General features: G+C 35.7%; 1 protein-coding gene across 2 annotated transcripts in view; it reads left to right on the plus strand.

The window, feature by feature from the left end:
- Nucleotides 1-17,365, plus strand: part of ryk (receptor like tyrosine kinase) — a 96,630-nt gene extending 79,265 nt beyond the window's left edge. Inside the window, exons 12-16 of one of the 2 annotated variants that reach the window (XM_087255666.1) lie at nt 963-1,095; nt 6,067-6,176; nt 9,429-9,588; nt 15,471-15,607; nt 16,264-17,347. In XM_087255666.1, coding sequence (XP_087111792.1) covers nt 963-1,095; nt 6,067-6,176; nt 9,429-9,588; nt 15,471-15,607; nt 16,264-16,375 — 652 coding nt within the window. In that variant the 3' untranslated portion in view covers nt 16,376-17,347. 2 annotated transcript variants of the gene reach the window in all.
- Nucleotides 17,366-17,510: the final 145 nt, after the last annotated feature.

The following is a 17,510-nucleotide window of genomic DNA, read 5'->3' on the forward strand; positions in this document are numbered from 1 at the left end:
AACCTTGACGAATTAAAGCGCGGTTAATAGTGAAAATGGTTTATCGTTGCATCCCAATTTTATGTGAATGTACAATTGAATCATTCACCTGATTCCTGCAAAAAAAAAAAAAATGTTATTACACTTTTGTGTTGACCAGGGACTCGCAGTAGTTTTGCTACAGCTTTATAGAAAAGATTTTTGTTGGCAAAACTGAGCAAAAAAAGACATTATTTTGTCTAAAATATAGCTAAATTTGTATTGAACTGTTGTGTAAACATTTACACTTGTGCCAGTGAGGATAAAAGCAACCTTTCTGTGATATTGAATTCTTTGTTGGTGTGATTGGGCTTGTATATCATGTGAAAGAAAAAAACAAAAAAAAACTTTTAGGTCACATTGTTTTGCCCCAGTGTTTTGGCTAAACTTTCTGCATAAAAGTTTAGAACCACTTGTATGTGAGTAAATGGTGGAGAAATGTAAATTTTTGGGTGAAATATCCATTTAAAAGAACACTAAATAGTAAACTAATAATTATAATATTTATTATAATTTAATCTGAGTTCATATTTTTTTTCCCTGATATTAATATAATGGCAGTGGAGCCCTGAGGTCAGACATTCTGTTTAGATTTTTCTGTTTCCCGCTTGGTTGCCTTTTGGGATGGGCTCAAACCCATATCCTGTCCCGAACGCTTCGAGCTCTGCAGTCACGCAGACCCCGTGTCTGGGGTTAAACGGTCAGCACAGCCCATGACTTTTCAGAAATTAATCACTGATTGAAATAGTTTTTATGCACATGCAGTACATCCTTAAGGGTAGCGTGTCACTTCCTGTCACGTATTGATCTAAAATATAAACATATTTCTTTAATGCTTGTTCATTGTGTTCCCACATTAATTATTTTGCCTTTTCCTGCTCAAGCCTGACCTTTACTCAACACCAACGTGGTTTAACACACATTTCTGGTCTATTTGCTCTTAGGAACTTATTACCCATCAGCCACGTGTGCATAGAAGATGGTGAGAAGCCCATGGTCCTGTTGCCTTATATGAACTGGGGAAATCTTAAGCTTTTCCTTCGCCAGTGTAAGCTTGCAGAGGCCAACAATCCACAGGTGAGAGGACACTTTTTTGCTTGCTTGTTTGTTTTCAAATTTTAAATTTCCGTAAATGAAATAATTATATATACAGTGCTTATAGAAAATCATCTGTGAAAATCTATACCTTTACTCACTTTACATCCTGCTTTCAAAAGACCTTCAAGATAAAGTTGTAGAATGGCAAAGGTTAAGAGATAGTTTGGATACATTTGGAAAAGTAATTTGGAATGTGATTTGATTTCAGGATGTATGAAAAATACAACAATTATTTCAAAGGAACATGATGGTTTCCTGTAGGCACTGTACATTTTAAAGGAATATACAAGTTTTGTCACATTAGAATAAAAATAATAAAAAATTGAAAGGTTTAATAATAATGCAGCAATATTTTCAGACTCTAAAAACACATTTATTTTGCTGTTTGTTTTTTATGCATTCTTATTTACACAGAGAGTGATTTTTAAGCAAAGTGTATTTAGAGAACTAGAAGCGCAGTGAAAGTCCTTTCGCTGTGTCTCGTAAATCAGTTCGAGGCAGGTGTTTATATTAGAAACCCTCCAGCAGAACACCTGGAGTGTTCAGATTATCCTGATTTAATTGCTTTCTTCAGAACAATGAATTCATTGTGCAGAGCTTCTGTCAACATTAAGTGAACGTTCGGGGATGTATGCTTTACAGTAGTGTGCTGTGCACAATCAAGCCTTTGTGGTGTTAACCCTGAGCGGTCTCTTTCATTCGGCTGCCAGTGAAACTTCTCCAAAAACAAGATTACATATATTCCATCAGTCAAACCAATGTATTCTTAACATGGTTAAATGGGTGCTTCAAGCTATCAATTTTATTTACACTTCAAGATTAAACTTGTTGTGGCAATGTTAGTTATACTGCAATTATTTTGTGGGGGGGAAACATAAATCATGTTAACTGCCCATGCTTGATGCATTGAAAGTGAGTGATTTCCTTTTAATATATACTACCAGGGTTTACACCTCATCTGACCTGAATGTGGAGGTGTGTAAAAATACAAATATCTCTTTCTAGAATGACTTGTCAGTTTTAAAACTCTATATTATGGCTGCAAAATATATCGTTTCAGCATCGATATTGCAAGGTGGTCATTTGCAATAGTCATATCGCAGGACAATGTTTGAGTTTGTATTACAATTTATCATTTGCGAATTTTTGATGCCTGTGAGTGTATGATGATTTTAAAAGCATTTAGGTATAGGGAATTGTACCATTTGTGATGTAAACTACGATTAATTTTACTGAAATATTTTTTTCATTCAGTTACTGTACTTGAATACTCTTAGACTCAAAAAATGATAAAACCCTTCATTCAAGGTGTCCACGGGGTCTTAAAGTATTAAAAGTTGATAAATCAATGTAGAGAAATTTAAGGCCATTAAAATGCTGTTTTTTAAGGTATTGCATTTTATATCATTTTTGATTATGCAATGTATGGTTGTATGCTAAAATCTGAATTAAATATGCAAATATCAGGATGCTGTGTAGTTTATAAAACCAATAAAAGCCTGTTAGATTTGACATGATTTGACATCATGCTTTGTTTACTGCAGTAACGACGGTAACTCCATTATTTCTGCAGTTCTATAGACGCTAACTCCCTGATTTAGCTAGATTTAATTGATTTGTATCCAGTATTCGAATAATGTTTTAGTTTTGGATTAGTTTTTTTTACATTAATAATTAGTAAATCTACTGTAAGGTAAAATCACGCCGTGTTTATGGTTGAAACCTAAATTGTTATAAGGTCTTAAAATATATGGAAAGAGTATAAAAAAAGCTCTTTAAATTATTGAATTTCACTCTCTAATTCCATTATATACTCTGTCATTTTAATTGTATTTTTTTCTTAATTTTATTAATAGATTGTTATGCATGAAAATACTCACAACACATGCAAATACAGAAATGCACTGCAGATAGCACAGACCACATTGAAATTGTGTCAGGGACCCTAAAAGTTTATAGGTGGTTAATTCAATTTTATGGAGATGCACTCCCACTGCAGAATCATCCCAATTGATCTAACATTATAAATTCTTCTCAAATAGAGATATTATGTCATCTGGTGAAATTGTCATATCACAATATATATCGCAAAATAAAAAAAATACTGCAATGTTAGATTTTGTGCATAATGTGCAATAGTTTTTACTTTTAGATTCCATTTGACAGAATGAACTTACATTGACCTGTAATTAAAAGATTAATAATTTACTAAAGTCACATTCCACATCATCCTTATGACATAACTGTCATTGTGAGGGTTGTCCCATTGTCAAAATGTTTCCAATATTTTGAGTCAGTTATGTGGGCGGTACTAATCATGTCAAACTCATCCTATTCCGCTCACTAGTGGTTGAGTGTACTTTGAAAGCTGTGTGGACAGCAGTGTGCGTGAGAAGAAGCAGAATGTGGAAAAAGAAGTAGAACTGGTTTCCATTTGTAGATTTGTAATAATTTGTGGTGCCTGAATTTTCTTTCTTTTCCTATTTTTTATTTTTATTTTTTAAATTCCCTGTGGTTTGAATTGAGCTATGAAGTGTTTGTTTATTATTGACCCTTGATTATGAGTGTCAACATAAAACTTATTGGTGCCAACTAGGGTTGCACCGGTTACCGGTACTATGGTAGTATCGCAGTTCTATGGCTTCAAAATACTGTCGGTGCCACTGTAGTTTGTAAACGATTGAATGGTCATTAATGGTCCATCTACAATAGATAATATTGCATTTGGAAAATTCACTAAAATGCTCACACGTTTGTGCAACAATAGACCATTTTATTTTAATAGTCTGTGAAGCCCTTTAAGATTGCAAAACTGTGCAGAATTCAGCCATTTTTCATTTTCTAATGCTTTAGTTTGAACCCACATCTGAATCAGTTAATTTCTGATCCTGTCAATATGATTTTGTAGCTACAACAACCGTGACAATCTCTTAAAATGAACGACTAACAAAGTGAAATTTGAAAGACTGGATTGTTACCTGATAAAGCAATAGATGAAAAACCCAAAATAGCTGCAGGAAGCATTGAAACAATTTTTGACCGCTTCATACAGCATAATTGTGTTGGAAAAAAGCTGTTTTTGTTACACATTTCATTTGGGATAACTTTTTTTTGTTGGTCAATTGTCTACAAAATAAACAGAATGAATAAAATTTAGGTGAAGCGACATGCAAATAATACTTTTTTTCAATAATAAGGGAATTATGAAATGAATTCAAGTAGGCTTTTTATAACAAAATATAGTATTTCTGACAATTTTCTTTATAATTTGATATAATAATTCAAGTATCACAGTACTACTTGGTATTGTGATACTTCAGCTGGTATAGTATCGTAAGATGAATTGTGATAGTAACCAGAAAGTGCTAACCAGAACAACAATGAATGAATAACAGTTAGTAAGTTTACATGGACACCAATAATTCAATTTCAATACGATTAAGACAATACTCTGATGGAGACATCCCATGTGAACATCTATTTTTCATTAATTCAATTCGATTAAGTTCATAGTCGAATTAAACTGAAATCGAATGAAGACATGTGGAGTATGCTGATTTAAGTCGCATTACTAAAGTGCAGTACAGACATGTAAACATCTTAAACTACTACCGTCTCGTAGGATTTTCGCTGCATTTTGCTTCAGGATAGTCTATACACACACACATGGCTGTTTGACACTTATTATTTATTATTTGCACCTACAAAGTCATTGAAGGACCGCAGACACCTGCACTGTGAAATTCAGAGTTTTTTTTCCCCATACGGCGTGCGGTACCAAATTCAATTTAAAACTACACTCTTCCAGCAGTTCATACTTGCATCTAATATCTCGTTTGTCACTGGGGGCATGCATGAAATGTTCCTAAATGAAAGTGAAAATGCCAAACTGCAGTTAAATTCGACAAATTAAAAATGAAACAGCCGAAATTACATGAAACTCCAGATGAAAGGTGAATAGTGTGGTGACGTAATGATGTTAATTGAATTATGTGCTGTGACGCGTAAAACAGGATCATGAAAAGAACATACAAAAAGCAACTCATCTAAACACCTTAATCATATTATTATCTTATTTAGATTAAGACAATAATTTGATTACTGGTTTCCATGTAAATGTAGTCAGTAATTCATTTGGTGCTTGAAAGTAGACTAACAGAGACGTGACATTTCAAAGAAGGATTTATCTAGTTGACAATTTAACAGTTGCTGTTAGATTTCTGGCATGTTAAAGCACACCCTCGGGGGAGTTAAGCCTCTAAATGTATGCCTACTTCAGCTAAAAATAAAATAAAAAAGTTTAGATTAGATTGACTATACATCCTCATTGGCTGATCCTACCAACTCCCTACATTCTCTCTTGAGTAAACATTTTATCCTAAATCACTCTAAACCGAATTCGCACTGAACAAACAGGATTGAGCATGCACCGCCGAACTCATCTGACAGCTGATTTGTCATACGCTGCAATTATTTTGTTCCAAAGCCTTGTGTGTAGCTCAACTGAAAAGCCACTCATTCAGAGAGAATTGTGTTATGGTCTTGTCAGTCAGCACCAAGGGATTTTTTGTTGTGTCTGACTCGAGATAGATTATACAAGGATGCCTAAAGTACAGACACTTCTTCTAAAGAGGTAAATCGCTAGGCGTCTAGGTGCAGAGGATGTTTATGTTCAGTGAGGTAACTGCCATTACATCAGACGTCAAACTGAGATTCAGCAGAGGAACTTGTTGCTCCATCAAGTCTGGTTTCCTAAGATGTGAACTGTAACCACGATTGTCTGTGCGCGTATTCATCGAATGTTCTCACTGTCTATGTCTTTCTCTTTCTATTTTTCTTGTTGGCCCTCTTGTTAAAATTGAGTAACATCTCACTGCCAGTGACCCTTAGAATACATATATTATTGATGACTGTAAAAATGTTGTCTTCTCTCTTGTGTTATTCACATAGGCCATCTCTCAGCAAGACCTGGTCCACATGGCAATACAGATTTCATGTGGGATGAGCTATTTAGCACGGAGAGAGGTCATTCACAAAGACTTGGCTGCCAGAAACTGTGTGTAAGTGCCATCTGACTTTATGCTCTCGCTTTATTTACCATCTTAGGTCATATTTAAACCTGGGGTTAAGAATTTTTGTGTTGATTATATCGTGATCAAAAAAGTGGATGGTGTGAAATACATGACTATAATTGGCCTCTAATATGCAGGGTTTATTCCAGACAATGAAAGACAGGGATTTTTTAAATATCTTATATATGATCGTTGAAGTCATAGAGATCACTATCAGGGATTTTTTTATTTTATTTATTGTTTTTTACATTTTTACATTTTTAGTTTCCATTTATCAAAATTACATTTTTCTATACAATACTACCATGTTGTTAAGCTGTTTTTCAGCTCTATTTCATTTCTTTCCTAGTCCAATGCAGTCACCAGACTGCATTTATTAATGACCACTTCAAAGACTGGGTGTTAAATAGTGTATGGCAAAATAACTAAATGTAAAGTTTGTAAAACTACTTCTGAGATATTAGATATGGGAGACAGAGGTCTTTGTAGCCCCTCAAACAGAGAAAGTACCTTTAGATTATTATTATTTTTTCTTAAAATCTGACATGAATTGTCCATTGTTGTTCTTTAAGTGGCTAATAAAGTCAAAATGATATTCTAGCTAAATCCATTTTAATATTTTGCCAAGCACAACAGCGGCCTGCTTTTCCGATCATTGTAGGTTATGGAAATGATTTTATTATTATTTTTTATTTAGTGAAAGTCAGGGAATTTGATATTTGGCTTGGAGAGGAGCCCTGAATGTGTTTTAAACACCACTTTTAGTTAAAGCAGGGATGGGCAAATTCAGTCCTGGAGGAAAGGGGCCTTGTGTATCAACGCTGCATTTGCACAAAAACTTTGCGTACGCCAGGTTTCACGCTCACGTTTGGATTTACCAACGATAAAATGAAAGTGAGAATGTGCGTTGGTCCATGCCAACTTCATGTCTGGCGTACGTGCATTTCTTGTGTGTGTTTGTTTTATTTCCATTGGTGACTTCTAGAGGCTATTGTGTTAAATTGTACACTACAAAGTATCTTTGACCGTGCAATGGCAGCTGTATGGGACGGGATCATCCGCATGTCTAGCAGGTATATAAGGTTTCCATAACATGCAGTTGACCAGCCAAACATTAAAGCGCAACTTGCAGCGATCGCCGGTTTTCCCAATTTAATCGGATTGATCGACTGCACGCACATTGCTATAAAGGCGCCATCTGCAGACACATTTGCATACGTGAATCAAAAACATTTCCATTTAATAAATGTGCAAATAATATGTAATGCTCAAATGCGCTTAACATAATATACACACTTATTAATGATTCCTACTTGTGTTCCTCGTAATGAAGAGTTGGCAAAATCTGATATGTAATGGGGAAAAGAAAAAGAAATGAGTTCATCAGACGCTGGATTCGAACCGGGTTCATGAATGACAGTGTCAAAACATGTTGCCATGCGCTTTATGAGCTACGCCACTCACGCTGCTAATCTCTGCCCTCTTTTGTGTTGTTGTCTCTGTCGATCAAACGGGCGGAAATCACTCAGCTAGCTCATTCCAATGACAAACTTGAATATAACAGTTTTTCTCCGGTGTACCTCCGATAGGAGCACCTCCAATTCACATCCTGTTCAAAGTTTTTCTTCTTGCTTGTTTTTAACATTGCTTTTTCATTTGGTTTTGCCAAAGTAGAGTCATTAGCATATTCATATGGGGAGGAGACAGGGAGGCGTTTTGCACTCGTGCATGTGCGCTCAGTTTCACGTTAATTTGGATGTACAAAGAGAATATGCGTGATATTTGGCGTACGCAGTGTTTCATACATCTGAATTTTTTACTGCGTATGCACATTTACAGCTTTGTGCGTACGCAATGTTTTAGTATGATTTCAACGCAAGTCTTCGTACACGAATATATATATATATATATATATATATATATATGCATCGAAGATGCCTCGCACAAGAGCTAATTCGTTTTTGTCATTTGAAGCTGATATATTATAGATGATATGCTACATAAATATAAATGTTCAAACGTTTAAAAAAAATCTAAATATTAAAAAATTTCAAGGATTTAAAATGCTGATGACCGTTAAATGCGCCATAACAGGCTTGTGAAAAGGGTCTATAGCTTTCTAGTGATTTTGAAGACACTGATGAGCATGTTCAGGTGTGTTTGATTAGTGTTTAACAAAAATATGCATGACACCGGCCCTCCAGAACCAAGTTTGCCCATCCCTGAGTTAATGAAAAGGTGTTGTGAAAACAGACATGATGTTGAAAATGGATCAAATAAGAAAAGGTTACCTATTAAGCTAAATAGCTACCCTTATGAGATTTGTTGTGAGAGTGCACCAAAACAAGGTTTAATTTACTGCATTGTATAAAAAAAATGTTACTCATGACTAGGCCAACACTGAATCTGCACACCTAGAAATCTACAGATTTTAACTCATCATTGGGTTTATGTATTTCCTTGTTTAAGGCCAGCTCACACTGTGCAATTTTTTTCTTTGGCTCTCATGTCACACTGTAAAATCTTAGCTATCATAAAGTCAGACTGTCATCGACCTGTGACACTTTCACCATCCCGCGTTCTAAAATGATTTCTTACAGCAAACGTAAACAATCTGTAGCAGCAATTTTGCACACAGCAAGTCTCAATAATAAAACTAGGAAGAAAAAACAGTTTTGACATTTTCCCGTGGTCATTTCAATTGTCTCATGGAATGCGTCCTCAAATTCGAAGCTCCTATTGGTTCTTGGATTGCTCATCCCAGCTGTTGTCACACTGCAGGAAAGTGTCGGAAATCTTCTGACACTGCCAGAACTTCATCGGAGGAAAAATCTAATCGCAACGGGCACTAAGCGGCTGTCTGTGAACATGTCAAACCAACGATCAAAGACCACAGATTTTAGCTTAGGATCTCATTTTTTTTTTTTTTAGGATTTCCCAAATTTGTCGCAGATGACAAAATCGTTGCTGAAATCGAAAAATCGAAAACAGTGTGAGCAGGGCTTTACATGGGTGCAAATACAGTATATATTTGTTTATACTACCCTCAGTAATATTATTAATGAATATGCAAAATGTTGATATGATGTATTGACAATACAGTTTGTGCAGTAATATTCAGTAATGCTTAAGGTCTTTTAGTAGAAATGTTATATGAGAGACTTGCTTTTGATTTTATATATATATATAGTGATGTGTATTTTCCTTATGTATGTCTTGACATCTTTTTTTTTATTGTAGAATTGATAACAGCATGCAAGTCAAGATCACAGACAATGCTCTAGCTCGTGATCTCTTCCCTATGGACTACCACTGCCTCGGGGATAATGAGAACCGACCAGTTCGCTGGATGGCTTTGGAGAGTTTGCTGAACAATGACTTCTCCAGCGCCAGTGATGTGGTAAGAATTGCTGCTCCTGTTTGTCTTCTATGCAACAGAGTGTAACATACACTTATAAAAAATTGTGTTCCATACAAGCAGCAGGTGGTCTCTTTGTTTCTCTCTTCCATTGCATATTTTGCATGTAAAGGAATATCATAGCCTGTGTTCCTTCGAAAAGATATTTGCTGCCATTTCTAAATGCAAGTACCTAGAGTGCATACTCATTCATGGACTCAGATCCTGGTTATAGATTTTAAATTGCATAACTTCTTTGACGTCACACTGTCTGTGCTGTCGTGTTTTGTTATTGCTGACAATTACAGTAATCATGTTTCAGATGTCCATGAACATGTTGAGGCCCATGCCAGTGACTGCATGTGGCATTTCATCAGTAACATGCCTTAAATTTCCCTAATATGTATATATTCATGATAATAATCCTATAATGGGTGTATGTTAAATGTTCAGGGAAATGTTTACATATGCAAACAAATTATAAGACGTCCAATGACTATTACAAACAAACACTTTTGCTAGACGAGATCTGGATCTAATTCAATGTGCAGCTAATAGCTTATTGTTTCCATTGACTTTCATTTGTTTTATTTTTGTGAAGTTGGAGGGCAAGAAATTATTTAATTGCATGCAAGTCTATGAACACATGGTAGAGCACAGTTTTAAAGAAGCAGTTTACTGAAGGAAAATAAAATTGTCATTAAATTAGAAAAAAATAAAATGCATAATAGTTGCATTCAATTATGAAATAAAAATAAAGGATGTTTTACTTGAACCTAAGGTTTTTCTTTCCATTTCAAAAGAACATTGCAAAGTAAGTTAGAGATGCACAAATTTATCGTCGGCCATATTGATATCGGCTGATAAATGCTATTTTTAATGTTATTGTTATCGGTCCAATATCAAAATTAGGCCGATATTTTTAAGCCTATAGATTATGTAATTGTACGGAAACTACCTGTCTATAAAATCACCTTGCCATTTTTTATTTACATTTTTTTTTTTTTTTTTGCTTTGAGTTGGCTATTCAGTTCATTAGACCAGATCAAACTTTTATCAAGTTTTTAAAATAAAATCAGTTGTTCACTCTATAAAAATATAACATTTTAAAATATTTTTATTTAGCGGCTTATATAACGGTTATCAGCCTCCAAATCTTATGAGTTATTGATTATCGATAGTGGCCAAAAAATCCATATCAGGGGATTCCTAAAGTAAAACAAGTCTTTTGAAGAGATACAGTCACTTTATTTGGTGAGCAAATTTCATGTATGATATAGTTAATATGTAAATCTTATGATAACCAATAGATGAGGCTTGGTGGACTTTGCTTTTAATGGAAGCACACACCCAAAAAAAAACTGATTTTTATACCACTGGAAATACCAAAATTCTATCATTTCTATTGTGGCCACAGTGGTCATTCTGATTGTCCATAATGCCTCATTCATACTAGCAGCGACTTTGTAGCTGTTTGTCGCTCTGGGTGGCGATCTGCTGCAAATGCAGGTCTGTGTAGGTCTACAGCACGGAGCATACAAGTGGTCTCTGATTGAGCAGAGAGAGAATCACATGAGCTCTACTGGTGCTTCTATTGGCTGTTACTCAAGAAAGTCACTCTTCATTTGCTAGTGAGAAGGGTATAAATGGAGGTCGGAGCCAGTTTCAAGTGGATGGGACTTGAGCTCCAAATGAGTGGGCCTTCGAGCTCCAAAAGAGCTGTACAATCCTGTATTTTTTTTATTGATTTTATGTCTTGTACATGATACTGAGTCTAATACTGTGCTTTATGAATGTCTACCCCAACCCTAAACCTAACCTCACAGTAACCTGATAACCTGACCTCCCACTTGGAGGTCACCCAATCTACTTGCAGTGTAATCCCTCCCACTTGGAGGTCTCCAGGCTGCTGCAATAACTTCTTGTAAAAATTGAAGGATTCTCAACTTTGTCATGTCGCATGACACACTCACCTGGTAGCCAACGTTCGCTCTCCGTTGAAATGAACAGTCCCTTGTCGCTTTACCCCTGCGACTGACTCATAGTGTGAATGAGGCTTAAGATTGTACCGAAATGTAATTTTCTCAAAAAATACTATCATTATTTTTTTTGTAATACAGCCTATAATTGTGTTACTTGACCACCACTACAGGTGTATGTCTCAATATATCTGGTAAGCAGGAGCATATTTTTCAGAAAGTTATGTTATTGTTAGTAGAAAGCATCTAGGGAACAGAAGCACGCTTATTCAATATCACTGGAAAAAGTAGCGGACACTGAAATGTATGCGGTTTACTAGGCTGTTATGCCTATTCAGAGTAGAAATACTCAGAACTCTTGTGTTTAGTAATTTCAATAAACTAACGGGTAACGCTTTATTTTGATGGTCCATTTGAGTATTAGTAGACTGTCTGCTAAATATCTGTTGATACTGCTCCTTCAACAGACATTTAACTGACTATAAGAAACTTTGCAAGTACATGTCAACTTACACTTACCCTAACCCCAACCTTCTTATAATCTAATGAGAATATATATATATATATATATATATATATATATATATATATATATATATATATATATATATATATATATATATATTTAAAGAGTCAAAATGACTGCTTCTGTAGTTGTAGTGTTAAAATATATTTCTATTTCTGTTGTATGGTTTTTTAACCAAAGAGTTCGGGATTAATAACAGAGTTATTATTATTTTTTATTTATTTCAAATGTATCCTTTTACATTTAAGAAATGGTCATAGTACACCCCTGGCATATTTTCCTGAGAAAAGCAAATAAGGGAGAAAAGTGTGTGTGTGTGTGTGTGTGTGTGTGTGTGTGTGTGTTGTGTTTGACTGGAACGGTGTATTTTGTGGCAACACACTCAGCGTTCCCGTTCATCTCACTGAAAATGCCAAGGAAACAACCCACCCTAGACAGCCAGGAAGTACTGAAGCCGCCTGTCCGTCTCATAAATGACACACCGGTCCAAAACCTGTCAGCGATCTGACCTCTGCATCCCTTTAAACTAACAGAACAATAGTGGCTGGTGCTGCCATCATGCCAGGAACACTTATTAAGATTCTGTTTATCATAGTACAATGGAAGCTGGTGATGAGCAGTGGCCTGGTATGGAAATTTACTCTTGTTTACTGGGATACGCTGGAGATTTGTTAACCGTAAAGGACTGGTAGTGCAGGATACATCCCACCCACTGAGACATATAAGAGAAAATGTCAGCTCACCAGTGGATGTCAACTTTGATCTGTGTCCTATTCTCTTTTAATAGCTTCTCCTCAAACACAAAAAACACATCAGCGCTGCAGACAACATCCTCTTATGTGTTAAGACGCCTGTCGGTTTTTAAATGTGTGGAAAGAATGATAGGTAGGATTGTCTTTTAATGAATGGGGAGGATTCGTTTCAAGTGTCTTCTGCCGTCAAGTGTGTGTTGGCCTCAAGCCCTAACCAGGTTTTACAGCTCTTTTTACCGTTTTGTGTTTTCCAACATCTCGCTGAAGGCAAGACGCATACACAACTGTTTATAAAGTCAACTTGGTGTACTCCAAATAATGCAACTTGTTTATAGTTGTGGTATTTTTATATTCAGAATTACAAACTGACATCTAATCAACTTGATTGACTTGAGCTTTGTTTATAACAAGAGCTGCAAAATGTACACAATAGTTTATTTCACGGTTAATGATGTTGAACAAACATCTTGATGCATGCTAAACGAGCATGAATGCTTATTTATTTGATTTGAAGCCTCTTAAATGTCTCTGTGAACAAGCCACGATTGTGTCCAAAAGCGAGGGAATAAATCCAGATTTCCTACTTTTGTTTTAGCGGAATGCTTTGTTTCCAGAATGCCGCTGATGTCATTAAAATGTCCTAAAGAGGACTTTGTGGCTCAAGCAGGAGTGTTTTACATCATTCATGAATTTCTCTTTTCTTCTTTTTTTATTTTATGGTACACACTTGCTTTTAGATTTCTGATACAGATTAGCCTGTAATCTCTTGCACACACACACTCACATACACTGAATCACTTGCATATTTTAATGGGATTTATTTTAGTTTTTAGTTGTGCATTAGAAATGTTTATACATTAATATGAATATAACATTTGCATACTTGTGTTTCAACTTTGTATGTAAATGTATTGCTTAAAAAACAGGTTTATAGTATAGTAAAAGTTTTCTTTTTAAATTTGCATTTTTCAGCCTCCAATATCTTTGTTCAGTTATTTCATTTTAAAGGCAATGCAAAAAACGTATTTTTTTGCCATAAGTATAAATATTTCCCAAATGATGTTTAACAGAGCAAGGACATTTTCACAGTATGTCTGATACTATTTTTTTCTTCTGGAGAAAGTCTTATTTGTTTTATTTCAGCTAGAATAAAAGCAGTTTTTAATTTTCGTCCTATCTGTTTTACGTCCTCTGAAGATCAACAGGTAATTAAAAAAAAGCATCTGGCAAGGGTTTAAATCTCCTAAAATGTCTGGGATTTGGCTTTCGCATTCACTTTCTAAATTTGCTGCTGATTTGTATGCGTTTTTGTGTTACCTTTTCATTTAAGCCTATTTTCACTTGGCTTCACATCGGACAGCACACGCACAGCCATGAGAGAAACACTAAATAATTCATTCTTTAATAAACAACTCAGAAAAACTTTATTATATACTCTGAGAAGACAAAATGACATCTATGCTGGTTGCAGCATATTTGTACAGCATTATAAATGGTTAATTAACTAATTTGCCTTATTTAAATAAGCTACACTTTTAATTCTTGTAATTATTATAATTTTTAGTAATATTGTCTGTTTTTATTACTTTTTTTCTGTTATTTATTTCTCATCTGCTGTATATTTCATTAATTTGATGATGTTAATATTTTACTATCTTTATGCATATCTAAAATGCTTTTGGCAATACAAAATGTCATGCCACTAAAGCAACTTGAACTTCAGAGAGACTTTTTTACCTGTCAGTGGGTGCACATGGTTCCTAAATAGCATCAAATTCTTAAAAAATGTATTTTTAATTTCAATAGCTTTTTATATATATATAAAAGAAACAGGGTATAACTGTCATAATAAATAAAAGTTAAAAGTTAAAAATCACATGGGCGACACGGTGGCTCAGTGGTTAGCACTGTCGCCTTATTGGAAGTAGGTCGCTAGGTTGAGTTCCGGCTGGGTCAGTTGGTATTTCTGTGTGGAGTTTGCATGTTCTCCTCGTGTTTGCCTGGATTTTTTACTGGTGCTCTGGTTTCCCCCACAGTCCAAACACATGCAGTATAGGTGAATTGAATAAGGTAAATCGGCCGTAGTGTATGTGTGTAAAATAGTATGGATGTTTCCCAGTACTGGATTGCAACTGGAAGGGCATGCACTGTGTAAAGCATGCTGGAAAGGTTGGCGGTTTGTTCAAAGGACTAAGCCGAAGGAAAATGAAAGAATGAAAGAATTTTTATTTTATTTTTTTATCGCATATAGTTGACTTTATGTGCTGTGGGTAAAAGGTGTGTTTATATTTTAGTGACATTTATATTGAATAATAGAAAATAGTTAAAACGCATACATTAATTCAGAAAATAAATATAACTTCTATATATATACTTATCTATATTTTCAATTTTATTTAAAGTTTGCTCATTACAAGAAACTTCCCATAAGCCCAATATAAAGATTGGAATCTTCTTATCTTCTGTGTTTATGTACAGTATAAGGACCTGTAAGCACACAACAGACTTTTTCCTAAACGTCTGCCTCGAGTGTTTACATCACTTGTTAAAGAGAGGAATCCTCTTTCTTTTTAAGTCATTGTGCCTTATTGCGCCTTGCCTGAACTCTTGTGTGATGTTTTCTTACAGTGGGCTTTCGGAGTAACTCTATGGGAGTTGATGACTTTGGGACAGACTCCTTACGTTGACATTGACCCCTTCGAGATGGCCGCCTATCTAAAAGATGGTTACAGAATAGCACAACCCATCAACTGCCCCGATGAACTGTGAGTATGACAATTTAATTTTTAACTTGGTGTGCACGTACTGGATTGCCAATTATTTTAAAATGAACAAACTATTGCATTACTGCGTGACTGGCAAGACTCCCAAAGTGTCAGTAACAGCTTTCATAAGTCTTGATTACTTTGTAAGGGAACCAACCCAACTGTTAGAAAATGAAACGGACAGATTGATCCAAGTTCAACAACTGCTGGCTGCCTGCACAATCTGACCCTTATCGGCATCCTGCAATAGCTAGGCAACCGGAGCCGTGGTGATCGAACCGGCCAGGAATTACAAAGCAACAAGTGTTGTTGACCGTGTCAGTGACCCAAACAGAGCACGATTTATTGTCTCGCGCGTGAGCACCGGAACATAGTTTAGACGACGCAGGAAAAGCTAATCAGTGTTGGATCGTAGCTTAGCACACTTTCCCTCCAGAGACCAAGCGATGAATAAGTGTTCTGCGGCTTGCCTTGTGTGTTGGAAAGCTGGAATAGAAACTGAGTGATAAGGTGATCTCAACTTTCACTCCATTGTTGCTGTCAAACGTAATCAAGACCAATACATCTTGTGGACCCAGTTATTTATTCTCTGATAAATCTGCCACAGCAAAACAAAACATAATGCTTTGTTTATATGAGGATGTTCTCCGTTTCAGATTTGCAGTGATGGCGTGTTGCTGGGCCTTGGATCCGGAAGAGAGACCAAAATTCCAGCAGCTCGTCCAATGCCTCACCGAGTTCCACGCAGCTTTGGGGGCCTACGTGTAAACTGGCCCAAACCAGCCGAGTTGTTGATCAGCACTATTCCAGAGAATAAAAGTAAACGCAGTGCCTTACTTTATACGAAACTAGCCATTTTATAAAGTGTTTGTACTTCATGCGATATGAAACGCGCTTTTGTTTTGGACGATGTAGCTTCGGAGGTCAGTATCATTTGTATATCACAGCTGTGTGAAATAACAAGGACTATTTCTGATTCTCAAACAGCCAGATTTGTTTGGAATGCTGGTTTTAGGGTGTCCACAGGAAGCTGCTGTTTCACAAAAGATGCCTCCTAACAATAGAAGTGACAAGAAACTGACCTAAAAGTTTGGAAATTTCCTTTTGGACATTTTAAAATATTGCTCGAAGTAATTTGTGCATAATATGTTTTCAGAGACTTCAGCGAGAGGAACGTATCTCCGCTGCGTTATGTCCTGCATTTATTTGTTTGTTTTTTTAGACCACTTTGTGAGAGAACAGGTCTCCACTTCCTTAAATATATACTGAAAAAAAGGCCTCATCCAGGACACGGCAATTGGTACGTAAACTAGATGTTAAACAAATGACAGCTTTTCCTTTCGGAACTAAAGATGATAGAGTCCTTACAGGTTTACCTCCTTAAATTATGAGATAGTCGTGGAGGTGTGGAGCAGTGCGTTGGGATCCTGCAAGTCAACTGGACTTTGGTACAGGGTTTTTTTTTTTCAAAATTCCTAAAGCTTTTGATGTTTGACTGTTCTGTGTCAGAACAATGCCTTCCTTGTACGTTTAAAACTGTATGAATACATGGACAAGAAAAGAAACATGAGTCACTGTGAATATTTGACATGTATGGCCTAGACACCATTCTCCAATCTTTTGTTCTGAATCTATAGGCTCTTCTTTCTATCCTTGTGATCACCGCATGTTGACTTTTTTAAAAGGTTTTTGTGTAAACTGAATTCATACCTATCGATTAAATGAGGCCTCTAAATAAAACGAGATCTCTGTGTTGGCTGTTGGTGTCTTTTGATGCATGATTTAACACTTTTAGGTGTTCATTTACATGTTTTTGAAAGTGGTACCATTATTGACTACAGAAACGTGATTTTGTTAAAAACCTGTGACATTTTAAAGGGACATTGTGACTGTTTGTCATGCT

The sequence above is a fragment of the Danio rerio genome, chromosome 6 (genome assembly GCF_052040795.2).
Source record: "Danio rerio strain M-AB ecotype USA chromosome 6, GRCz13ab, whole genome shotgun sequence".
Lineage (NCBI taxonomy): Eukaryota > Metazoa > Chordata > Actinopteri > Cypriniformes > Danionidae > Danio > Danio rerio.